The following is a 26,751-nucleotide window of genomic DNA, read 5'->3' as shown; positions in this document are numbered from 1 at the left end:
TATTCCAGATTTATTTAATTAACTGAATTTTAATTCCCCAGCTGCCGTGGTGGGATTTGAACTCACGTCTCTGGATCATTCGTCCAGGCCTCTGGATTACTAGCCGTGACATTACCACTACGCTACCGTTCCTGTGGATTCAGTTTCAATATAAAGCATTTCTGTCCAAAATATACTTGCAGGTCAATAGCACACAAAACAGAATCATGAAATATCCATTTTAATTAACCCACGTGGTAGACTTTCATGACTTGTCTAGAAAATAACAGGACCTTCGTTAACTTTACACTAAACAGGCCACCAATACCACCTTTCCTTTTGTGCAGCTTCTTTAAACATATACATTTTATATACAGCTTAAATTGATCCATTTTAGTCTTGAGGTTCAGAGCACTCAAATTCCTGATCTAAAAGTTGTTTGGATTGATTTAAAGATGCTCTCCATTCATCTAGCTCCTTCTGGAACAAGTCTGTCTCTTCTACAATTTTATTACTCTCCTCCTTTGCATTCTGCAACTTCAGCCTCATCTCCTATTCAAAAAGGAATAAAGGAAACAGTGTAAATGTTCTGAATCACAACAGCATTTCTACACTAGAGTAAGTCAACATAAATCATGTGTAACCGTGAAAATTTCTGAATTTAGTTTATTTTAAAAAAAATGCTCCTGGGTGCCCTGATGCTTCAACCAGTTTACCCAGTGAAAAGCAGAGCACACACACACACCCCAGCAAAGTCTCAGTTTCAATCCCCATGCTGAGTTCACCTTCAATTGGCAATACTGGCATTTGAGTTCTGGGGGTGAGGGGTGGGAGGGGGGCAGTTAAACAAATATGGAGCTGCCCCATTTCCTGTTTATGGTTATCCAGCAAGCCCTGATGACAGTCCACCTGTGGATATCAAACAGGGACAGGACCGAGTTCAGCTGGTATTCGCTGCAGTCAAAATGCCTGCTCGCTGTCAAAGCTTGCTCATACATAACGGCCAATTTGGTCAGGAGCTGGAAGGAGACAGGCAGCAGTAAACACTTTCAGGAAAGTGAGGAAGAGGAGAAAATGGCCAAAAAATTGTTTTGGTAAACATATACGTTGGCGGTGGTAAATCTTCAAGAAGGAACAAAATTATAAAAATGTATTGGGGTAAATTTTAACATCTTTTTTAAAAAGGTATCTCTTTTTGGCTTGTGGAACCAAAGCAAAAGAGTAACAATTTTCAACATTACACAATATTTACTAGGAAGATTAAAAACAAGTTATTGAAATATATAGGTGCAGACCTAGATGAAAATGTTTGTAACATTTTTGCCAATTTTGATTCAATTACAGGAAACTTTGTGCTATCCGGCACCCACGGGACCGAGCTACTGCCGTTGCCTCAAAACTTCCGGATAGACCAGCCTCAATGTTATCAGATAGGAGCTTTTCATCTCCGTATCTGACAACAAAGACTGTTGCTTAGCAACAGCTTGTCAGCACTCGGCCCGTGGCTTGGAAGCGTCTCTGAAGCTGTTGCTAAGCTACAAAGACGCTTTCCAGAGCCTGCCTGTGAAAAGAATGCTAGAAGAAAAAAAACCGAACCAAAACGGCTGCTGATTTCTGCCGTTAGATCGAAGTTGCCGGACATTCAACCTCCGGATAGCACAAAGTTTCCTGTACACAGTAAACTGGCAGAATCCTTTACAATACACAGGATTAACACCATGAGGATTCCACTCAGTCTTGTTATTTTCTCACACCATTACATGTAAGCATTTTGAAGGAACAAAATAGCTGTTGCAGCACAGACAACTCAAAGTGATCCAAGTCATGCAGTGTTACAGGAAATAAAGAAAATTAGTTGTGATCGGCCACCCGAGATCTTTATTCAGGAACGAGGAATGTTAGCCCCCCAATTACAGATTGAATCACTGGTTGATGTTAGGCAAAGGTTAACCGGACGAAGACCTCACCCGAAGGTCCCAACGTAAATGACCTCTCTCAGATTTGCCCCAGCCACAGCAGCTTTAACATTGTTCCTCACTGAAACAGCTGAGGAACAAGCGCTATATATAAAGTTTCCTCTTCAATGCTATTGCATACAGCAGTGCAACCCAATTCATGTCATTGCTGATGCAGACCTTGAACACCTGCTCCTGTGCCTAGTCCTTTGCAACACTGATACACAGGACTGAGATAGTAGAGATCCTTCTTTGTACTATTTAGAATAATGTGGAAATTCCGATGAATTAGTAGGTACTGAGTGAGAAACAAACAGTTTGCTGAAATGCCACTCTACACTGGTCACAAAATGAAAGCAGTAATATTGGTGAAAACAAATTCCACACATTCATTCACTCCTCCACACCCCCACCCCCACTTGAGTAACTAAATGCACCTTTCTACCGGCTACAGATTATCAGATCTCACTGATTTGTAATCCCTTTAAATGAACTGATTGGCCAGTTCAGGTTTCCCTGCAATATTAGCTTAAATGCATATGCATCAGGATTTTCTTCGCAGTGTGTAGCAGTTAATACAGCACGTGTTATTTTCAGCATGTTCCTGGTTAGGTGCTGGAAGATAGGAGTATTACACATTCACTGAAGCAATGTGAAGGACAACCTTTTACTGGAGAAACTCTGCAATGTAGTCTTACAGTACCTAGCAACAGATTCTTACCTGGAACTTCTCTCTCTTCTCTACTGCGTACTTTCCCCATTTTTCTAGTTCCGCCTGCAGATTCTCCACATGTACCTGAAGCAGATAGAATACAGGCCAATACTTCATTTTGCAACTCAATAGTACAAATTACAATAAAAGGGGTGGGGGAATTTCACCCTCTCTCCTCTCGGTCAGATATGACAACAACTTGCTTTAAGGAAGAAAAAGATTCACAAGAGAGAGAGAGGGAGAAAGAAAAAAATAATAAAATCGCAAAATGGTCCAATTTTGGAGCAGGAAGTGTTTATCTTTGCACTGTACATGCATAATAACTTACACAGTTTCTAAGTGAAACAGAAGCTGGACATTGGTTCAGATGTGTAGCTCTCATTACAACGGTGTGTTCACTGAAGGAATAGGGAATCATTTAGAATAGATTTCTACCTTTAAACTGAGAGATGGTCTGGCAATAAAGTCTGTGTCACCTGTTGTGACAATTTTATTATGTTCCCAGACTTACTAGTATTTATTTCCCCACATTCTCCTTCCTTCCCAGATTCCTTCCTGGGGTTCCATAAGTGGCTAATTGCCCTCATGAACTGCATCCAAATGGACAGAGAGCATTGGCAAACTCTGCAACTGTGAAGGCGATTTGATAGAGGTGTTTAAAATCATGAAGGGTTTAGATAGAGTAAATAAAGAGAAACTGTTTCCAATGGCTGAAGGGTCAATAACCAGAGGGCACAGATTTAAGGTGATTTGTAAAAGAACCAGAGGCGACATGAGAAAAACACTTTTATCTATGATTCTACTATTCTACGACATCAAACCCAATCCTGCCCTCTCCCCAACTCTTGCTGTGGACTCATTTTCAAGTTTCACTGTCCACAAACTAAAAGTTAAACACAAAAATCCATCTTACCATTGTGTCCCTTCGACATGCATTCTTCTGCTCATGGTCTTCAATTATTTTATTAACTGAAACTGAGAAACAAAAATAAGCAAAGATGGGAAGGCAGTTAATAATTATTCTACAGAAATCCTATTGCGTTAACAGAAAAATTAGATATGTACACGTTCTAGTACAAGAAAAGAATCAATTCAGGAAAGTGTAAGCAGCTGTCTCACTCTGGAGGGGAGTGAGGCGATTCCAGCCAGCATTTGAATGTGTGGTTGTGGAGATTTCCTGTCAATCTTGTTCTGTCTGAAGGTGTATGCACAGAGGGATTATAATGCTGTGCTTAAGTGACCATCAAAACTAGCTCAATGTTATATAAATCCACTAGGGCTACATTCAGAAAAATTAAGCAGCCTTAGATTTACTTCTGACCCGTATAATTTTGTGATACTCTAGCACTAGGATAGGACGACCTAATTTCCAACCAATTAAATTATGACCCACCTCCAAGGAACAGTTTATCAGAAGACAAGACAAGACAAGCCGATCTGAACTGGGACCCTGGTCTTAATTTTACCTCTGTATTTGGTTATCCTTTACTGTAATCTTACACTACTAGGTAACCAAATAGAGGCAAAATTAAGAGCAGTAATCATTTTATTGAAGAGCACCACAAATGCTTGCAAAATCAGAAGTTTTAAGACAAAAACGGAGATTTTGAACACTCGCTTGTATTCCACGCTGAGCAGTTTAAGTTAGGGCCGTGCAATACTTTTGATAGTACAGTAGATGAGCACAAGTATTGAGATCACAACATCGTGATTGTGTGGCATGACAACATGTGAATCATGAAAACATTCACGGTACATACTGGCTTCCGACAAGCCCAACCTAAGCAGCAACTAGTTTCACAGAAATCACAGAAACCCCACAGTGCAGGTAGAGGCCATTTCGGCCCATCGAGCCTGCACCGACACATATCCCACCCGATCCCCGTAACCCCTACACCAACACATATCCCACCCTATCCCCGTAACCCCACGTATTTAATCCCCCTAACACTAAGGGTCAATTTATCATAGCCAATCATCCTAACCCGCACATCTTTGAGTTGTAGCTTTCTCATGCCCTTGTAGTGACGAGCGCAGATCTGGTTAACCTTACCAGGATCGATCAGGTTGTTCTCCAGTACGACCATGCAGTTCTGTAACCTCTTGCTCAGCAGTTCCTTCTCAGATTGCAAGCTCTCGGCCTTAACCATAAACTCGTTTGTCTTGTCCTATTAATGAAAAGTGGGAGGATAGTTAAATAGCAATAATACAGCAGGGGAGTTGGCACTCTGGTCACATGGAAATCATTTTTACAAATCTTAAACTCTTAATAACTGAACTATTTACTACAGTACAAAAGCAAAATACTGCAGATGTTGGAAATCTGAAATAAAAACAGAAAATGCTGGAAATATTCAGCAGGTCAGGCATCTGTGGAGTGAGAAACAGAGTTAACGTTTCAGGTCAGTAACCTTTCATCAGAACTGGAAAAAAGTTAGATATGTAACAGGTTTTAAGCAAGTACCGAGGCAGGGAAAGGGGGGTGGGGAGGGGAGGAAAGAACAAAAGGTCCGTGATAGGGTGGAAGGCAGCAGCTGCTGAGTATTTCCAGCATTTTCCATTTTTATTTACTACAGTATCTTAATCAAGAACATTCCACTTAGAACCATGGGAAGGAATTTCCTCAGGCAAGCACCATTATGTTCTTGAATGTGTTGTCACTTCCCAAATCTGCTCATCTTTCCTGCAACTCCATGTTTGAAACTATCTGATCAGGTTTCCGTCCCTGTGACGGCACGGAAATGGCCCTAATCAGTCACAAATGACATCATATGTGATTGTGGTGCACTGCCCCCCCTCTACCTCTCTGCAGTCTTTGACATGGCCGACTACACTATTTTTGATTCCCGCCACAAACTCCGTACCCTTACCACTTATTCTATCCCCCTCCCAGATCCCGATTTCAGGTTGATCCTGACGTTTGCAACCTTGGCATCCTATCCGACACCAAGCCAAATTTCTGACCCTATATCTTTTCAATCACAAAGACTGCCTATTTCTCTCTTGCTGCTGAAACCCTCTACCCTGCCTTTGTCACCTTCCAACTGGACTGTTCCAATGCTCCCTTGGCCGGCCTCCCGTCTGTAAAGTTTCAGCACATCCAAAACTCTGCTGCCAATATTCTATCACACCAAATCCCGCTCATCCACCACCCCCATCCTCACTGGCCTACATTGGCTCCTGGTCCCCCAATAGCTCAAATTTTAAATTCTCACTCTCATATGTAAATCATTTCATGGACTTGTTCCTCCCTATCTGCAGTCTCCTCCAGCCTTGGAACGCCCCCCCACCCCTCGCAGGAGGTTAGCCAGTCATCGCAGAGTACCCAGAGTCTACCTTGTGTTCCAATTAATCTCAACATAAGCTCGAGGAACAGCACCTCATCTTTCGATTAGGCACTTTACAGCCTTCTGGACTCAACATAGAGTTCAACAATTTCAGACCATAACCTCTGCCCCTATCCTTTTTTTCCCCCCCAGCTATTTTATTTATTATATATTTTTTTCTCTCTCCCACATGGCAGCTGTGTCTCCTTCTGCCAGAGCCATTTACACTTCATCTAGAGCCATCTTTTGTTTCTTAACTTGTCCCATTACCATCTCCTTTTGCCTTGCACCATCATCCCTTTTGTCTCTTAATCTCTCCTGCCTTCCATCCCATCACAGACCTTCCCTTTTGTCCTTTCCTCTCCTCCCCCCTTTCTCTGCCCCTGCACTTGCTTAAAAACCTGTTTGATCTCTAACTCTTTCCAGTTCTGACGAAGGGCCATCGACCTGAAACGTTAACTCTGTTTCTCTCTCTCCACAGATGCTGCCTGGCCTGCTGAGTATTTCCAGCATTTTGTGTTTTTGACCCAGAGTCTACCCTTCTGTTGTAGCTATGGTGCTGACGTGGCTGGTCCAGTTAAGCTTCTGGTCAATGGTGACCCTTTAGATATTGGCAGTGGGGGGACTTAGCGATGGTGGTGTCTGCCATTGAAGGTCAAGGGAAGATGGCTGGGCTTACTCTTGTTTGAGATGGACATTATTTGGCACAAGTGTTACAGCCCAAGTCTGGATGCAATCCAGGTCCTGCCAGCATTGGATACCAAGTCAGAAGATTTTCTTTTAAGTGAAGCCTCAATGTGATATGCCAGGGTGCTAGGAGATGTTGTCTCCTCACAGTGCTTGGCTTCAGAGCAACACTGAATGAGGCCACCCACCTATTTTGGCTAGGGCTAGATTGAAGTATGATGGTTGCTACGCTAGTGGGAAGACAATAGAGAAAGTAATTCTATATTTAAAAAAGGGTGGGACAAAAAAAAGTGATGTTCCTGAAATTCAGTTAAGTGGATTGAAGGGATTTTGAAAGGACAGGATAGAACAAAAAGAGGGGGCCTGGTAAATTACAGAGTATTTATTTGTGATGAGAGAAAGAGAATATTGCATCAGATTGGCCTAGTTGCATTCAAGTCCCAGTCTGGGATTTACGCAGATAATTTAGGCTGACACTTTAGTGCAGTACTGAGGGAGTGCTGCATCAGAGATGCCATCTTTTCAATGAGACGTTAGAGAGAGGCTCCGTGTACCCATTTATTATGCATACATTGGCTGCTGCATTTGCAGACGTAACAGTGACTGCACTTCAAAAGTAATTCATTGGCTGTGAAATGCCCCGAGGGCATGAAAGGCGCTACATAAATGCAAGTCCTTTCTTTTTATTGAACAGTAGGGAACATAGGAAGGTAGGAGCAGGAGTAGGCCATTCGGCCCCTCGAGCCTGCTCCGCCATTCAATGAGATCATGGCTGATCATCCAAATTCAGTACCCTGTCCCTGCCTTCTCCCCATATCCCTTGATCCCTTTAGCCTTAAGAAATATATTTAACTCCTTCTTGAATATATTTAATGAATTGGCCTCCACTGCCTTCTGTGGTAGAGAATTCCACAGGTTCACCACTCTCTGGGTGAAGAAATTCCTCCTCATCTCTGTCCTAAATGGCTTACCCCTTATCCTTAGACTGTGACCCCTGGTTCTTGACTCCCCGGCCATCAGGAACATCCTTCCTGCATCTAGTCTGTCTAGTCCTGTTAGAATTTTAGAAGTTAACAGTTGAAGCAATCTGGGTGCAGCTAGACCAAGTAGTTTGATGTTAAATTCATTATTGGTGCATATTATAGCCCTCCAGTACAAGGGGTTCATCAAGATGAGGAAGGTTATGAACAGGTTAAAAGTGTCTGTATTACCTAGCCATTTAGTGGTCTGATGGGGGCCAACTAATTCTACAGGAAGGCAAGGCAGAAAAGGTGTTTATTTCCTTTCTTACTTAGCGGTGACCCTGGGATCTCCACGTGGGAGTATTTGGGCAACAGTGATCTTTGAATATCAGATTTTAGTTGGTTAGGAAAATTACTGTTGCAGATAATTTAATGTTAGTACCGAATTTCAAGAAGGCTAAATTCTTAAGAATGAGGGAGGCTTTGGGGAAGGTCGATTAGTAGCTACTACTTGATGGCAATAACTGCAATAGAGGAGAAAAATGGAACTCTATACTCATGGACAGGGAAACCATGAATGTCCCTCAGATACAAGGGAGAGTACATGATAAAGTGAAACCCAAATAGCTAGAGTAATTTGTAGGCACATTATGCCTGGTTGAAATGTTTTTTTGTTAAAAAGAGCCGTCTAGCGAATAGGGTCAGTTATATGATTAACTAAATCCACTACTGAAAAAGTCCAAAAGAGCAGTAGAGAAAAGGATTGCAGCTAGGTGTGGTAGTGATGATAAAGTCTTTTTCAGTTATGTCAGAAGATAAGAGGGACCACATAGGTTCAGCAGGGGGCGTTAAGATTGAGGACTAAGAATCGGTAAATGGTTACAGTGTTGGAATATTTAATGAAAATGGTTAAAAGCTAAGACAATAGTCAAGATATACCAGCTGCATTGCTTGGGGATTTTAGCCAGCGTGAATCTCGACCCTGCTTGAAAACAAAGATGCTAAGATACAGAGCATGCTGAAGTTTCCACAACTATAACTACCAGGTCAAGAGGTGACCCTTACCTAGGTAGGAAAGCTGGTTGCTAGGAGACCCACATACCCAGCATGGGAAACTGCTCTTGTCTGCAGTATTTGAAGGCACCAAGGCTGTAAATAATTAGTACTTTGATAACATATTCTTACACATTTCTGAGGTACATACTTTATCTCCAGCCAAGATTTGATGGGGCCATGAACCATCCGCAGTCAGCTAACGCAGAGCTAACAGGATGGGATCATTTATGACTAGAAGAGAACAGAAATGTGGATGTGCAGCCTGAAACAGCTGAATAGAATAAAGATAGAGCATTCCACCTTTGAAAGTTAGAATTCTCAGGATGATTAGAAGGCCACAGCTGTGCAGGTAGCCTAGAGAGTCGGGGTCTCGGAGCCAGGTTGTATTACTTGCTCGTCATTTAATGCAATCTGAAGACAGTTGTATTATAACACTGTTGAGTCAATATATATAAAAACTTGTTGAATAAACCACTCGAGCCTGAATCATGCAGAAGTTATTGTTGAAGGACGAACAACCCCTTGGATCCATTTTCATCATTGAAGATAAGGTGCTAGTGGCCCTGCCAAAAATTCTTGGAAGTTAATATGGAAATGGTCTTGACCAAGATTAAGGCTCTCAAAGGTGATCAGGTTTCTGGGGTGACTGTCATCAGGTCCAGAGCGCTAAAGAAATGCAAGTCATATTATATGAGGGGAGAACCCTAGAAATTATAGGCTAGTTAGTTTGACATCTGTTATAGGATAGATGTAGAAAGACATCATTCAGGGATCAGCAGTTATTAGAGAATCCTAACATCACTTCAGGATGAGGAGGCCCTGCATCACGAAGGTGTATCTTTGAATTGATAAGGTTGCTGGATGATGGAGTCCACCTGATACTGTCTACCGTGATTTGAAGAAAGGCTTTAATAAAGTGCCACACAGAAGGCTATTCAATCAAGTTCCTGAGAGAGGAAAATATCTCAAGTTCTAGAACATTGGTGCAGAGCACCTGGGATTAGTGACTTACTTTGGGGCTCAGAGAAGAATTTCCTAAATTGGGTCCTTCGCCCCCCTCCCCCTTTTCCAAGAGATTGCATGACTGGGGAGATTGGGTTAATGGGCCACTTGGGCTGCATCAGGTCTGGATGGTGTGGGCTTGACTGACCAGTTGGTCGTCTTCCCCATCTTTTTTGTGCCTTCACATTTTCTACCCATGAAGTATTTTTCAGTACTGGTAGTTACCCATGAAGTTACTTCCTCCTTTGAGGCTCAACTGCAGATTGTGCAAAATAGTCCCGTGTACAAGTTATACCTTCATATGTTTGTTGAAACATGCGAGAGTTTTTTTTTATCCTACTAAGGTGTAATTTCTACGATATGACCTTTGCAGTACACTATTTAAGCATCAGTGTATATGTAAAAGACTAGATATGTATGGCCCAGATTCCAGCTAAAAGTGGGGGTGGAGTATTTTATACATGGATCATACCCTACCTCAGGTTTCCCTCTCAGAGAAACAATTTGTTGAAGATGGTGGACTCAGCAGACCTCCATGCCACTGCATTCCTATCAGCTTTTACTCCACTCCTCTGGCACAGTGATATTTAAATGGCAACCATCCTTCTCAACTTCAGTTAAACCTCCAAATGTCAAATTGGAGATAACTGGGATCAGTCCAGGCAGAAGAATATTAAAAGTCAGCAGCAAAAACCAAGAAGTGAAGTCAGGAGGTATAATTTAAATATCACAGCACTGTTGGAACACCATCCATCTTGCAATTGTTGTACCCGAGAAGCCATCAGGGAACACTATTACTAGACTAACCGGTTACGTTCCAGCATTGTGGTGGGAGACCAAAAAACTGCATTACAAAAAGAAAAGCACAGAATTACCTAGTGCAACAGCTGATAAGAATGCACTGGTTAAAAATTAGAAAGAACAAATAGGAAATGTATTTGTGGATGCCACTCGACATTGAGAGAATTTTGTAATATTGATCCGTGTCTAGTACAGTTAAGGCAGGTACACATGGTAAATACTTGAATTACAATCAGCTTTGACTAGCAAGATAGTGCCTCAGAACCACAATTTGAAGGTCAAGTCATAATGTCACATCTTAATGCACACATGGTCAAAACATGTGTCTCATTAGGCACAATTTCAGAGAAACGAGTAGCAGTAGTAAAGTTTCACAAGAATTACGGGTGAAAGCAAAGTCTTTAGACTGGTGGTAGCTCCAGGGAATTCTGCGCTTTAAAAAAAATGAAAAGTTTATTGCTCACACAGCACAAGGGTGAACAAAACCTATTATTCCAGCTATAGTGCTCCCTAGATGGCCTTGCAGATAAAGCTATTCCCAGATTTAGTACTGAACCAGAGAGAGAGAGAAAGAGAGTTTGATTTCCGGTCTGGACCGAGTTAGCTGCTCTCAGGCAAGACACTACAATAGGCCTCCAAATTCGAGCAACCTGCCAATGTTCACTCTCTTGGGCCCACACATGAATGTTCACTTGGGCAGGGCACAGGAGGGCTGTGGGAGATTGTACAACTGTATCCCAGTACTAGCAACTACAGGAAAGGGGAGAAAATTGGTAAAAACAAAATTACAGTAACTGCTGCTCAGATTCCAGGGGTGCCTTTATTGCTTTAATATTACACTCAGCTGCCAAAACACTAACATTTTAAATAAAAAAGTGTAAAAGCAACTTCTACTCTTAGCTTCCATTAAAACTAGGCATTTAAAGTCTCACTGTATAAATAGCAAAAGTGATTGGTTTCCATAATTATACCATTTCTTCACAAATGGTTTCAGTCCTTCATTTGTTGCTTTGTCATGAAAGAAATGAATCACTCTTTCCTTATGGATCATGGAGGAAATTTGGGCAAAAAAGATATTAAGAGTCCACTGTTCTTATCAAAGAGGAGGTTTGTCCTTTTCCTTGCCCAGGGACAAGGAAGCAGACTTTAGCACTCGAAGCAGTATCAGCGAACTCAGCACAGGCCAGGAATCAAACCGGAGATTGTGTGCTCTGAAGCGCTCAGTACTACAAGCAGTGGTTCTTTTACTCCTAGGCCATGGAGAGTGACCTCTTATTTTGAAGATTTGTTTGACAGCTCTTGGGCATATTCACAGCGACATGACATTGGCAGCTTTAGAAAGTGATCAGACCCAAAACATCACTTTTCAATAACTAAAGGGAACAACAAATTCAGGTTATTTTTGGCAAGTGCTTCAGAATTAAACTGGCAGTAAACATACGCAACTAGGAGGAAATCTCACCTCAGCCATCTTCAGTTCCTGCTTTATCTGCTGCTGGGCAACTTCCAAGAGCTGATTTTGGTCCCTTAGCTCTGCCATTGCCATGTATCTGAAGAAAAACAGATCACAGTGAGTAATGCAGAAATCGCAAACATACATCAACAATAGGATCTCAATGACCAAGGAGTAAGACTGACTGCTTCTTTGTTCGGTTTTTGACAAACAAATGTTAGTTATACACAAATTAATTGCTTTTGTTTAGTTCCGCTTGGTTTCTTCTTCTCTTTCGGGTAGCTTTTTAAAAAAAGTAACTGAGAAACCGAACTGAAGGGTCTAGGCCCATAGTGGAAGGCACCAAAGTTCAGGGCAGTAAAGGGGAAAGTAGATTAGATGATGCCAAGCTACGGTTGCAAGACCCTGTAAATTGAAGGATGGAAGGAAAGGCCTGGGGAGATAAGGAGGTCCATAGCTTTGAAGCCATGGAAAGAACGAGTTAGAATAAGTGATCTTGATTTTACTGTCTGGCCCAAGAGGTCGGGCAGAGTTGTGTATGCCTACCTGTAGCTACTGAAAGGAAGTGTGAAAGAACAGCACAAGGTCTCACAACCAAATTGCCCCAAAACTGCTCCAAAATCATAGGTACAAACCCAAACCCTTCCACTCCATCACCTCTTCCAACACTACTTACAGACAACTGCCAAACTGTCCCTACAAACTATTAACCCATCTAATTTCCCTATAAAATTAGTCGTTTCTTAATTGGAGGGTGTCAAGTATTACATGCATTAATTGCACACCGTTCAAATTCATCAACAGCCAAAGACTTACTTATCCATGTCAGCACGAGTCATTCTAGATGACGGGGGCATTTTCTTTCTGAAAAAGAAAAGGAAGGTAGTTAGAGGGCCATCCATAACTCCATAATATGTTGCTCAATATACTATGAACATGTATTTGAGTCAGAAGAATTTACTTCTGGAACAATTGTGAAAGAGACAGATATACCATAGCACATCAGTAAGTTACTTTCATAAATGCCAAGACTTACCAAATCCACCACAACTATGCCAGCATTTATTAGCCAGAGTAGCCAAAGTTATTATGCCTATATCAGTAGATTTTAAATTGTTCAACTGCATCAGGACCAAGCAAGCGTATAACACAAAGAAATAATGTATAACAATCATAGGTATTAAAATCAGACAGCAATTGTGTCTTTGGCAATTCCTTGAAAATAAAATCTGTAGTAAAAGGGTTGGGAGGAGAGTCAGGAAATATGGGAAATGCATCGCTGCAGCATCTGCATTAGAATTATTGCCCTTGTTATTGGATCTAGAGTAAGTGAAGAATCCATTTAGACCCAAGGCTAAATGCCTGCAGAATTGAGTGACCTCTGAAGACTGCATTGTCAGCAAACAGCCTGATCGAGGTTAAACACATATTTAGATCTGAACCTCCGCAATTAATGCATGCTTAGAAACAAACTTTTCTGTACTATAACCATTTAAGGTACATTCCATGTTTTGCTAATCCTAAACACCAGCAGCTCCTGCTAGGCCATGGGACCACAGATGACATTTATTTAAAGAGCTTGGCACTTCTTGATAAAGACTGGTACGAGATGGTGCATAGTGCATGAAGTAACATAGTTGGAAAGATTCAAAAAAGGGCAAGATTGTAACACGAGGTTGGAAGGTGAAGCAGAAGGTCGAGATCTAGAAAGTTGAGCTCAATGACTGGAACGTGTGATCTTCTGCAGCAAAGAATTGTTGTGTGTTCCTGGGTGCTGTCTGCAAGTATGTTCCTTTAACCCTTAAACTTGGAAGTATTTGACTCCTGCATCTAGAAATCTCATTTCTGGTACATAAACAAGGACTGCAGCATCTGTCGATCTCTACACCCTAATTGGCTCAAGTTAGCCAAAGCAGGGCAGCGAGTAACTAAACTATACAGAGCAGATGACCACAGCTTCAATTCTCAATCTGTGCCAAGATAACTTTCAGCAAAAATGGTAATACAATTGGCCACAACTCCCTGGTGCAGGGAAAAGAAAGTCAATCAGAACAGCCACTCACAATAATCTCCTGCTAGAAGTGTGCGTGAACATATAGGACTGACACGGGCTCTGCTGCAATGCCCCAAATAGTCAACATACACTGTCTGAACTTGCATGAACATAAGAAATAAGAGCAGGAGTAGGCCATACATGGACATCCTTCTTAACAAGCTCCACCAGCAGGGTTGTGTTTAGCTGGGGTCTACTGATGATCTTCCTGTGAAGAACCAGACTGAGATCCTTCACTGTTTCAGAGTTCTGGCCCCAGCTTATGCAGACAAAATGGTTGAACTTCTCTTATCTCAGTTAGAGAACACTGACCAACAAATGAGAGTAGGAACACTGACTGTACTAAAGCTCCTCATCATATCGGTCTCATCACACTTGGAGAGGAAGGCAGCTCAGATTGTGGCTGCAATAAAACCAGTGCTTCTGGACAAGAGCAGCAATCAGGAGAAGAAGCTCATTGCCCAGGTAATATGTGTCATGGCCGAGCAAGGTTACCTTGAGCCCGAGGGAGAAAAGGCAATGGTGCAATTCCTCATCCAACAGTGTGCTGCACACGTTGATTCAGGGACCCTGGTACCACCCAATCATCAGCCAGACCCAGTAACTGATGAAGAATTAGTTACAGTGATGTGTTTGATCACAACTGCACCGAAGATGGGGGATGTCCTTTGGCCATCCTTACTGGAGTTGTTCCGCACATATTGGGAAAAAGAAACTGCGAGCAGGTAGTGAAAGCTTTTCCCTGTCTTACAAAGAAGATGCCAATCTCCCTAAAGCCCAGGCACTGCTGACCCGGCTCCTCGCTGTGTCTTGTTGCCCATATCAGGGAGGAGGCCGAGGAGCTGCAGCACTGAGTCTACTGAAAGTCCTGAGTCTCAATGTCCACTCACAATCAGTGAGGTGGTGGGAAGATGAGCTGACACCATTAGTTGACCATTTACTGGAAAATTCCGAGGAGTCTCTGTCCCAATCGGAATGGGAGAATAAATTATTGGCGGTCTTGTGCCTAGCGTTAAATACGATTGATGACGAGGAGTGGACATGTCAGCTTGCTGATGAAATGGCAAAACAACTCAACGCCAACCATCATTCCCCACAAGAGAAGGGCTGTCTACATAAATCTCTTGCGTCAGTGCTCCGCCAGACCCGCACTAAGAACGTAAGGGAGGAGCTTCACCAAATGTGACTGAGTGTGCAGCACAGTGAGAGTGCGGAGCGAGAGGGAGCAGCCCTCGCCATTGGTTTCTGTGCCATGGCACATTTTGATGATGTGCTCAGTAGCCTGGAGGAGTTTGCTAACTCCCACAGATTCAGGGTCAAGGCTGATGAGGAATCGGATAAAGTCAAGAGCACACTGGTTCTGTGCTATGGGAACATGGCAGTCTGCGCACCTGACGAACTGCTGTTCACAATCGAGAGCCACATTCTGCCAGCTGTTCGTCATTTAATTACAAGTGGGCAGGGGATAAAGGCTGAATCCAGGGATCTCACACTCAAGCTCAGCCTAATACAGACCGTGACACAGATAGCCAGATCCCTATATATAAATCACTGGAGACTTCCCACCAACTTTATTAGAAACAGGGTGCTGCTCACATACACGCAGGATCTTATTGAGCCGAGCCACCCGAGCTGCTGCAGAGTCCTGTTGGACAGTTAGCCATGGACGCCTGCACACATCTCGTGAAACTACACAGTGAATCAAACCAAGCTGACACCTGCCAATTGATTCAAAGCTGCCTGACCAGTACTTTTGGCTTGGTACCTCCAGACCTGAACAATGACGAGGACACAAATGATAATACAAAGGAGACGGCCACATTTTATACCCAAACCACAGAGTCGCTGCAAAATCTGCTGAAGCAAATATTACTTCAGGACCTGTCCCCTCAAGGACTGGAGGCCATTTTCAATCATGCAGAGGCCTGGATCAGTTCAGCAAAAGACTATGAACGAGAGAGCGCCATGGAAATGACCTTTGAGCTGCTAAAACTTTACTGGAGGAAGCTCAATGTTTATAATGTAGTGCCAGGAAATAACACGGGGACTCTGATCGGACGACTGATGCCGCGTTGTGCAGACCCATCGCTTCCTGTTCGACAGATGGCCCTGGACACATTGTATATAATCCTGGCCATTCATTTGTCGTGTGAAATCACCAATCTGGCTCAGCAAACGGAGCAGTTAGAGGCACGGAAAAGAGTCAGAGAACAGCTCGTTAACCCTGACACTTCAGTCCTCCTTCAATCATGTTCTCTAATCACAGAGGTCATTTCCAAATGTTTGCCCCATGACCAGCTGGGCAACTTACTCTTCATGGTCTTCAAAGGACTGTTCGACCAACACACCAGCTGTTCCACTGCAGCCGCTGTTCTCGTAGAAACCACCATTAAAAGACGAGGCAGTGAACTTGGGGACCAGGTCTCAGAGATGATTGCCGTGCTGAGGCTTCAACTGCAATCAATTCCTTATGAGGTGAAACTTTCAGTTCTGCGTATTATCACCATTCTGGACTCGCACAACACAGCAAGACCCACGCGGAGGCTCACCTGGTGGAACCGCTGCCTCAGGAACTGCTGCTGTCGCCATCAGAATGAAACCGAAAAACACAGGCACCGACCCGCCTCCATCTCCTCTTAGCATCAAACTGAGCAATTTGTCACCATAAATTGAAAATAAATAGATATCCTGTTGTTGCAACAATTGGTTGATCTTCAAATGGTGCAGGTTCTGCTGTTGTGACCGGGAGTGTGTACACATACTGACAGACTCACACACACACCCGCCCCTCGCAGCACCACCCACCCTCGACCTCTTCCACCTACCCTCGACCTCTTCCACCTACCCCCGCCAGCCTCACCCCTGCCACAACCTCAGCCTTATGAGCAGGAGCAGGCCATACAGCCCCTCGGGCCTGCTCCGCCATTCAATAAGATCATGGTTGATCATTGACCTCAACTCCACTTTCCTGCCCGATCACCATATCCCTTGATTTCCCTAGAGTCCAAAAATCTATCTATCTCAGCCTTGAATATACTCAGCATTCACAGCCCTCTAGGGCAGAGAATTCTAAAGATTCACAACCCTCTGAGTGAAGATTCCTCCTCATCTCGGTCTTAAATGGCCTACCCCTTATCCTGAGACTATGCCCCCTAGTGCTCGACACTCCAGCCAGGGGAAACAACCTCTCAGCATCTACCCTGTCAATCCCCTTCAGAATCTTGTGTTTCAATGAGATTACCTCTCATTCTTCCAAACTCGAGAGTGTAGGCCCATTCTACACAATCGCTCATCATAGGACAGCCCTCTCATCCCAGGAATCAATCTAGTGAACCGCCTCTAAGGCAAGTATATCTTTCCTCAGATAAGGAGACCAAAACTGTGCACAGTACTCCAGGTGTGGTCTCACCAAGGCTCTGTACAATTGTAGCAAGACTTCCTTACTCTTATACTCCAACCCCCTTGCAATAAAGGCCAACATGCCATTTGCTTTCCATATTGCTTGCTGTACCTGCATACTAACTTTGTGTTTCTTGCACAAGGACACCCAAATCTCTCTGAACACCAACATTTGAAAGTTTCTCACTATTTAAAAAATATTCTGGTTTTCTATTCTTCCTACCAAAGTGAATAACCTCACATTTCCCTACATTATACTCCATCTGCCACCTTATTGCCCACTCACTTAGTCTATCTATATCCCTTTGCAGACTCAGTGTTCTCCTCACAGTTTACTGTCTCACCTAGCTTTGTATCATCAGCATACTCGGTCCCTTCATCTAGGTCATTAATATAGATTGTAAAAAACTGAGGCCCCAACACTGATCCTTGCGGCACCCCACTAGTTACAGCCTGCCAAACTGAAAAAGATCCGTTTATCCCTACTCTCGGTTTTCTGCCAGTTAACCAATCCTGTTGTCTGTCCATTAAGCAATTCTCTATCCATGCTACTATATTACCCCCAACCCCATGAGCCCTAATCTTGTGTAATAACTTTTTAGGTGGCACCTTATTGAATGCCTTTTGGAAATCCAAATATACTTCATCCACTGGATCCCCTTTATCTACCCTGCTAGTTACATCCTCAAAAAACTAATACATTTGTCAAACACGATTTCCATTTCATAAAACCATGTTGACTCTGCCTAATCATGTTATGGTTTTCTAAGTGCCCTGATACCACTTCCTTAACAATGGATTCCAGCATTTTCCCCGACGACTGATGTCAGGCTAACTGGCCTGTAGTTCTGTTTTTTCTCTCCCTCCTTTCTTGAATAGTGGTGTTACTTTTGCGACCTTCCAATCTGCTGGGACCATTCTAGAATCGGCCATGTCCTTATTCCCCATAATAATTTCTCCTGTCTCAGCCTCTAAGGGACCTACATCTACTTTTGCTACTCTCTTCCCTTTTACATACATGTAGAGGCTCTTACAATCTGCTTTTATATTTCTTGCTAGTTTTCTCTCATATTCTGTTTTTTCCCCGTTATCATTTTTTGGTCAACCTTTGCTGGTTTCTGAAACACTCCCATTCCTCAGGCTTACTATTATTCTTTGCAACATTATAAGCTTCTTCTTTCAATCTAATGCTAATCTTATCTTCTTTAGTTAGCCAGTTAGATCACTTTTCCTGAGAGTTTTTGTTTCTCAATGGAATGTACTTTTGTTGAGAATTATGAAATATTTCTTTAAATGCTAGCCACTGCTTATCTACCGCCATAGCTTTGAATCTATTTTTCCAATCTACCTTAGCCAACTCGTCCCTCATACCTCTGTAATTGGCTTTATTTAAGTTTAAGATTCTAGTTTTGGACTTCGGCAAGTCACACTCAAAATTAATGTGAAATTCTACCATATTATAATCACTCTGCCCCAGAGGATCCTTTACTCTGAGATTGCTAATTAACCCTGTCTCATTACACAGTCCAAGATCTAAAACAGCCCGTTTCCTGGTTGGTTCCATGACATATTGTTCTAGGAAACTGTCCCGAATGCATTCCATGAACTCGGCCTCCAGACTACCTTTGCCAATTTGATTTGTCCCATCTATATGAAGATTAAAGTCCCCCACGATTATTGCATTGCCTTTGTTACAAGCTCCTACTATTTGATTAATATTCTGTCCAATGGTACAGCTACTGTTAGGGGGCCTATATACCACTCCTACCAGTGTTTTCTGCCCCTTGTTATTCCTTATCTCCACCCATACTGATTCTACTTCCTGATCTTCCGAGCAGAGATCCTTTCTCGCTACTGTCCTTATGTCATCCTTTATTATCAGGGCTACTCCCCCTCCTTTTCCATTCTGCCTGTCTTTTCGAAACGTAAAGTGCCCTGGAACATTCAGTTCCCAACCTTGGCCACCTTGCAACCACGTCCCTGTAATGGCTATTAGATCAAACCCATTTATCGCTATTTGCGCCACTAGTTCGTCTATCTTGTTAAGAATGCTTCATGCATTCAAATAAAGAGCCTTTAATTTAAATGTTTTACCATTATTCCCTGCTTTGACCTTATTCTCTGCTGCACTGCTACCGTTAAACTTTGTCCCTTCCTGTCACACTCTGCTTACTTTTACCCAAATCGTTACACTGTTCTATTGCCTTGACCTTTCTCTTTATATTTCTAAATTTCTCCTCACCTGACCGCGTCCCCCCCCCCCACCTCTTTTTTTAAAAGTTCAAAGCCCTAGTTATTCGATACGCCAGGACGCTGGTCCCAGCCCAGTTTAAGTGGAGCCCGTCCCGACGGAACAGCTCCCTCTTTCCCCAGTACTGGTGTCAGTGCCCCATGAATTGAAGCCCCTTTTTCCCACACCACTCTTTGTGCCACGAATGACCAGTTGGGCAAAAACCCAGAGGGCAAGGAGCATCTGTGGAACCATCTCCTAAACAGGGATCAACACCTTCAGGAGAGAAAATTATTGCACTGCTCCAAAGGTATAGGCATTTATTTGTAAAATGATTTAATCTTTTCAGGTGAAGACCTGCAGCTCTTTTAGTTGATATTGGGAAATCTACAGACACCACATTGTGATTTTTTAAAATAAATATAAAGGATGAGTCAATTTGAGACCTTTTTAAATAAAAAAAGATAAATTCCCTCAGTCCATGGACTTCAAGGCAAGGAGGGCAGAGGGATGTGTGACTTGTTCCTGAACAATGACTTAGCAACTGTTACTGACCAGCATTTTGGGAGATGCAGAGCAATCTGGCATTTGTTTCTTTCCTTACATGAGGTTGGGACTTCTGCTCAACCTTTCCCACATCTGAGGCTGGGTAGTCAGTGGAATGGGGGAAAATCAAAGGTAGTTACTTTGCACTTTGGTATACCAATGTAGGGTGTCCTTCATATAATAACATTTTCATGGGCTCTTTCGGATGGCATTGTGGATAACGATATTGACCAATGTAGTTCCAACAATCAGAAGTTCATGGCTTTGCTTTGTTAGTTGGTCTCAGATAGTGTGATAGCAAAAATTTACAGTTCTGGTTCAGCCTCAATGATCAATGAGGAAAATCTAGAATCTAGGGAAAATTCCCTAGATTCTACAACAGTCCCAGCAGATTGGAAGGTAGCAAATGTAACCCCGCTTTTCAAGAAAGAAGGTAGAGAGAAAACAGGGAACTACAGGCCAGTTAGCCGGACATCAGTCATCGGGAAAATGCTGGAATCCATTATTAAGGAAGTGATAACAGAAAATCTTTATACGATTAGGCAGAGTCAACATGGTTTTATGAAAGGGAAATCTAGTTTAACAAATTTATGAGAGGTTTTTGAGAATGTAACTACAGGAAACTCTCGTTTGAACGGCACCTAAATATCCGGAATTCTCTATTAACCGGCAAAATTCATACTCCGAAAACAACACCTCAATAACCGGAAATGTTGCCGAGTCCAAGTCCGAGGTTCCCGCGGTGGCCGAGTTATCAGTGGGGGTAGTTCTCCAAACTGCCACTATTCGGCTTCTTGGCGCTGTCGGAAATCCGAACACCTCAATAACAGGAGTCTGACTCTCCCGCGCTGTATACAGTCGTTTACTGTATAAGTTTTGTTTTACTGTTAAGTAATTAAAGGGTTATGGATTACCCTCAACTGGCAGTACTGTACTTAATCAAGCATCTTCCACCATCCATTTAACACCACATTCTGTAGGTGAGTACCCAATTACTGTATACTGCATATTTCTTGATTATTTTATTTTTGTTTGTTAAAAATAGCCTGGGTAGATAACCCTCTCCGTCATCTGGAATTTTTAATCAACCGGCACCATCCCGGTCCCATCGGTGCCGGATACCAGAGTTTCCTGTAGCAGGGTAGGTAAAGGGGAACCAATGGATGTAGTGTTTTAGGATTTCCAAAAGGCATTCGATAAGGTGCCACAGAAAAGGTTGCTACGCAAGAGAAGGGCTCATGGGGTTAAATATATTAGCATGGATAGAGGATTGGCTAACGGACAGAAAACAGAGGGTAGGGATAAATGGGCCATTTTCGGGTTGGCAGGCTGTAACTAGTGGGGTGCCGCAAGGATCAGTGCTTAGGCCTCAGCTATTTACAATCTATATTAATGACTTAGATGAAGGGACTGAGTGTAATGTATCCAAGTTTGCTGACAATACAAAGCTAGGTGGGAAAGTAAGCTTGAGGAGAACACAAAGAGCCTGCAAAGGGATATAGGCAAGTTAAGTGAGTGGGCAAAATGGTGAGAAACTATTAAATGTTGGTGTTCAGAGAGATTTAGGTTCCCTCGTACAAGAAAAAGAAAGTTAGCATGCAGGTACAGCAAGCAGTAAGGAAGGCAAATGGCATGTTGGCCTTTATTGCAAGGGGGCTGGAGTATAAGAGTAAGGAAGTCTTACTACAATTGTACAGGGCCTTGGTGAGACCACACCTGGAGTACTGTGCACAGTTTTGGTCTCCTTATCTGAGGAAAGATATACTTACCTTAGAACGAAGGTTCAGTAGACTGATTCCTGGTATGAGGGGCCTGTCCTGTGAGGAGAGATTGAGCCTATAATCTCTGGAGTTTAGAAGAATGAGAGGTGATCTCATTGAAACTGAGGGGGATTGATAGGGTAGATGCCGAGATGTGTTTCCCCTGGCTGGAGAGTCTAGAACTAGCGTGCATAGTCTCAGAATAAGGGGTCGGCCATTTAAGACTGAGATGAGGAGGAATTTCTTCACTCAGAGGGTTGTGAATCTTGGGAATTCTCTGCCCCAAAGGGCTGTGGATGCTGAATCGAGTATGTTCAAGGCTGAGATAGATGGATTTTTGGACTCTAGGGGAATCAACAAATATGGAGATCGGGCAGGAGGTCAAATATCAGCCATGATCTCACTGAATGGCGGAGCAGGCTCAAGGGGCCGTATGGCCTACTCCGCTCCTAATTATTATGTAACGATGCTGGACGGGTGGGGAAAGAGAAAAGAGAGAGGGGGATGTCCATCCATCATGATCTGGCCTCAGGCAGGTCCTAAACCAAGACTCAGAGTTTTTTGAGCCATTTACTAGCGAAAAGTAGCTGAGGTGGTTTCTCGTTGCCTTCTTCATGGTTTTTATCTTTGGAGTGCCTTCGCCTAGGTGGGCGGCAACCAAGGCAGAAGAACCCAACCTACCCTTAACGATGACAGGATGTCACCAGCATTCACTGGACGCAAGTACCCCCACTGTACATCAATCCAGCATTCAGAGCTGCCACTCCGATCTCGGTTTGTCAGGGCTGTCTGGAGTGGGACCCGAACGCAACCCTTCTGACTCAGAGGCAGAAAAACTGAGCCAGTGGTCACTCAGTCCAGACGCGAGTACCCCATAGTATTTAGAGATCATATTCTCATGTCCATTCACCTTCTGATTCAGAGGTGGGAATGCTACCAGTAAACAAAAGGCTCACTCCTAGAGAGATGTAGGGATGTAGGGATGACGTAAAACAAAGCTTGGGCTCCCACCTCTGCTGAAAAATGCATGTCTGCGGCATCAGGCTCAGCTGTGATGTTGTTGTTTCCACTCACCACCACCCCGCCCACATTAACCCCAGTAAAATGCCTGCCAACACTCACCGTCTGTGCTCACACACAAAGGAAGGTCACTCGAGGGAGATACTGAAGGATGACTGACATATGTGGAAGTATACCCCAACTTCAGTCTCAGTCATAATTTCTCCCTCCCCCATATGAACACGCTAAACCATTTTATTTTGGGGGGGGGGGGGGGGGGGGGAAGAGAGATAACTTGTGGACAAAAATCAGGGAGCTACAATTAAACTGTAATCATGGAGCAGAAATTTTCACCTGTACATAACATAATTAGGAGGTCTGAAAACTCAAAGATGCTCATTGAAAGCTGATTGCCTGGAAAGCTGGGACAATACCATTGACCAGTACAGAGCGCCCTCTAATGATTCAAATGAAAAACACCACACTATCATTGCGATATTTTGGAGTAAAGTAGGATATACAGACACATGCACACAGGTAGCAACACTATAAAACACCAATCTTTAAAAAAAGTGCCGTGTAAAACTCAGTAAACATGAAACTGGGTATGAATTAGTGCTGGGAAAATGCTTTAAAAGGAACTGATTGCACTCAATGAACTTCCTACAGTTAGGGAAAGTAGTTCTGCACGTGTATGTACACTTCGCTGCCCCAATCTTCACCACTTTCTTTTGGATTTACAATATGAAAAGGAAACAGGTGCAAATAAAAAATGGTCATTGCAGGGGAATGGGGACAATCAGGATAGCAGCATCCATCCCATTTATAAAGCTAGCGTTAATATAAATGGGCCAGTTTATAATACCTCAGTTAACTTGCCAAGTTGAAAGCTCAGACTTGGATACCCAGTGTATTCATATATCTTGTAATTTACACTGCCGAGTTCAGATGACAGGATAGACTTTACCTTTTATTTAAAGCCACGTTACGTGGCTTTGAAGTTGCCTCAAACATGACTGCACTAGAAGTTTTCTGTGAAAAATTAAATGTCCGAGGCAAATCTTTCTCAAATTCTGGCAGCATTGGGTTGACAGGGAAACTTTCCATTGAAGGCTGCAAGATATCGTTATCTAAGTTGGGAAAGAAATGGTATAGTGAGTAAACATGAAAATCACTTGGTTAGTTGGTATGGTGTTATTAACAAGTTAAAAGCAAATTTCCTTTGAAGCTAGCAACCCGACAAAAATGAATCACTTAATTCAAAACTCTGCAGCCCACAGGCTAACCTGCACCAAGTCCCCCGCTCATCCATCACCCCTATGCTCACTGGTCTACATTAACTCCCGCTCCACCAACGCCTCGTGTTCAAATCCCTCCATGGCATCGTCCCTCCCAATCTCCAACCTCCTCCAACCCTAAAACCATCTGAAAACTCTTCCTTCGCACTAGCAGCTATGCCTTCAGCCATCTAGCCCCAAGCTTTGGAATTCCTTTACTAAACCTCCCCTCCTTTAAGACATATCTTGGTACCTACATTTTTGACCACCTCATCTAATGTCTCCTTCTTTGGCTCGGTGTCAATTTTTGTCTAATTACTCTTCGGTATGTTTTCCTATGTTAAAAAGCACTACATAAACGCAAGTTACTGTTATGCAAGGGTACATATGCATGAAAAAGTATTAGTGAAGCTGCATTGACAGCATGCAGCTGTAAAATGCTGTGTGTAATTATGGCAATAAATAGAATCGAGGGGGCCGGGAGGGGGAGAACTTTCCTCAGGAGATTGAATGGATTGAGTAGAGTGGGTTGCACATACAGGAATGGGCTTAATGTACCCAACAGCCATTTGCCATTCCAAGCTTAGTTAAAACTTCTCATTATTTGTAATTTACCGTACAAATTCGTTGCATGCATTGAGTTTACCTGTTCTGAGCATCTTGGCATTCAGGGCCCCTAATGGAGGCATGGCAGCATGTATGTCTCTCGGTCGGTAAACAGGTAATCTGGATCTCTGCATCTCTTCAAACAGACAGACAATACTATAGAAATACAACATTGTGAAGGAAGACAGACCAACACAAAGACCCAAACAATTTTGTTGTATATTCACATCCAACTTGACCTGCTTCCACATTGTGCACCCAAAGTACTCCACAGGGGTAACTCTGCAATCCCACACTCCCAGTAGGAAGCCACATTTGCAGGGAACATGGGTCAGAGATAGAGCTACAACATTTAACCCCAATCTTATTCCTGCACGCCTTGAAGGCAAAGAAAGACTTGCATTTATATAGTGCCTTTCAGGACCACTGGCCATCCCAAAGCACTTTACAGCCAATGAAGTACTTTTTGAAGTGTAGTCACTGTTGTAATGTAGGAAATGCGGCAGCCAAAGTGCGCACAGCAAACTCCCACAAACAGCAATGTGATAATGACCAGATAATTGGTTTTAGTGATGTTGATTGAGGGATAAATATTGGTCAGGACACCAGGGATAACTCCTCTGCTCTTCTTCAAAATAGTGCCATAGGATCTTTTACGTCCACCTGAAAGAGTCGACGGGGCCTCATAAGAACATAAAAAATAGGAGCAGTAGGCGGCCATTTGGCCCCTCGAGCCTGCTCCGCCATTCAACAAGATCATGGCTGATCTTCGACCTCAACTCCACTTTCCTGCACTATCCCTATATCCTTTGATTCCCTTAATATCCAAAAATCTATCGATCTCAGTCTTAAATATACTCAACTGAGCTTCCACAGCCCTCTGGGGTAGAGAATTCCAAAGATTCACCACCCTCTGAGTGAAGACATTTCTCCTCATCTCAGTCCTAAATGGCCAACCCCTTATTCTGAGACTGTGACCCCTGGTTCTAGACTCCCCAGCCAGGGGAAATATCCTCCCTGCATCTACCATGTCAAGCCCTGTAAGAATTTTGTATGTTTCAATGAGATCACCTCTCATTCTTCTAAACTGCAGAGAATATAGGCCTAATCTACTCAATCTCTCCTCATAGGACAATCACCCCATCCCAGGAACCAGTCTGGTGAACCTTCGTTGCACTCCCGCGATGGCAAGTATATCCTTCCTTAGGTAAGGAGACCAAAACTGTACACAATACTCCAGGTGTGGTCTCACCAGGGCCCTATATAATTGCAGTAAGACGTCTTTACTCTTATGCTCAAAGCCTTGGTTTAACCTCTCATCTGAAAGACGGCACTTCCGACAGTGCAGTACTCCTTCAGTACTGCATTGGAGTGTCAGCCTAGATTTTTGTGCTCAAGTCATTGGAGTGGGACTTGAACCCACAACCTTCTGACGCAGAGGCAAGGTTGCTACCAACTGAGCCACAGCTGACACAAGGATTTCAGAATTACCCCAGAAATTTTCTATTAATCCAAAATCTACACAGAATGCCAGCAGCAAAGCTTTGTACCACTTATCCTGCCCGTGAAGCACTCCTTCCCCCTGGAACTATATAATTTACTACAGGAGCAGGACCCATGTTGGGGTATGGCTCCAAGGGTGACCACTGCCCACAGTCCTCCAGTAACTCGCTCAAGCAACACTCCACGTGCAAGCATGGAGATATCACAGCCAAGCTGAATTCCATAGTCGGACAACTGAACAGTGATGAGGAGTGAGAAATGTGGCCAGCTACCCTCCTTCTCAGTGAAGCCAACTTTAGTACCCCAACTAATATCAGCTAACACATCAGAGAGTAGGTACTGACCCTGGGAGATTTGTGTGTGAATAACAGCACCACACTTGGCAGTGCATTTATTCACCGAGTCAGAGGGGCATCCCCAAATAGCAACCACAAAAATACAAGTG

The 26,751-nt window shown here is 43.2% G+C and overlaps 1 protein-coding gene across 3 annotated transcripts in view; it reads right to left on the bottom strand.

The window, feature by feature from the left end:
• Positions 1-204: 204 nt before the first annotated feature.
• Positions 205-26,751, bottom strand: part of LOC147109622 (small kinetochore-associated protein-like) — a 29,337-nt gene continuing 2,790 nt past the window's right edge. For 2 of the 3 annotated variants that reach the window (XM_086003704.1, XM_086003705.1), the window contains exons 2-8: positions 23,888-24,050; positions 12,750-12,797; positions 11,943-12,030; positions 4,700-4,814; positions 3,560-3,621; positions 2,656-2,730; positions 205-531 (exon numbers count right to left, since the gene is read on the bottom strand). In XM_086003704.1, coding sequence (XP_085859830.1) covers positions 373-531; positions 2,656-2,730; positions 3,560-3,621; positions 4,700-4,814; positions 11,943-12,030; positions 12,750-12,797; positions 23,888-24,027 — 687 coding nt within the window. In that variant the 5' untranslated portion in view covers positions 24,028-24,050 and the 3' untranslated portion in view covers positions 205-372. Of the gene's footprint in view, positions 532-2,655; positions 2,731-3,559; positions 3,622-4,699; positions 4,815-11,942; positions 12,031-12,749; positions 12,798-23,887; positions 24,051-24,843; positions 24,960-26,751 lie in introns of those variants that run through there. The other variant, XM_086003703.1, reaches the window with a different exon arrangement.

Source organism: Somniosus microcephalus, chromosome 12 (assembly GCF_052327205.1).
Source record: "Somniosus microcephalus isolate GS21.2 chromosome 12, FLI_Smic_1.0, whole genome shotgun sequence".
Taxonomy (NCBI): domain Eukaryota; kingdom Metazoa; phylum Chordata; class Chondrichthyes; order Squaliformes; family Somniosidae; genus Somniosus; species Somniosus microcephalus.
The sequence above is the reverse complement of the archived record's forward strand: the minus strand, read 5'-3'. Positions and strand labels throughout refer to the sequence as shown.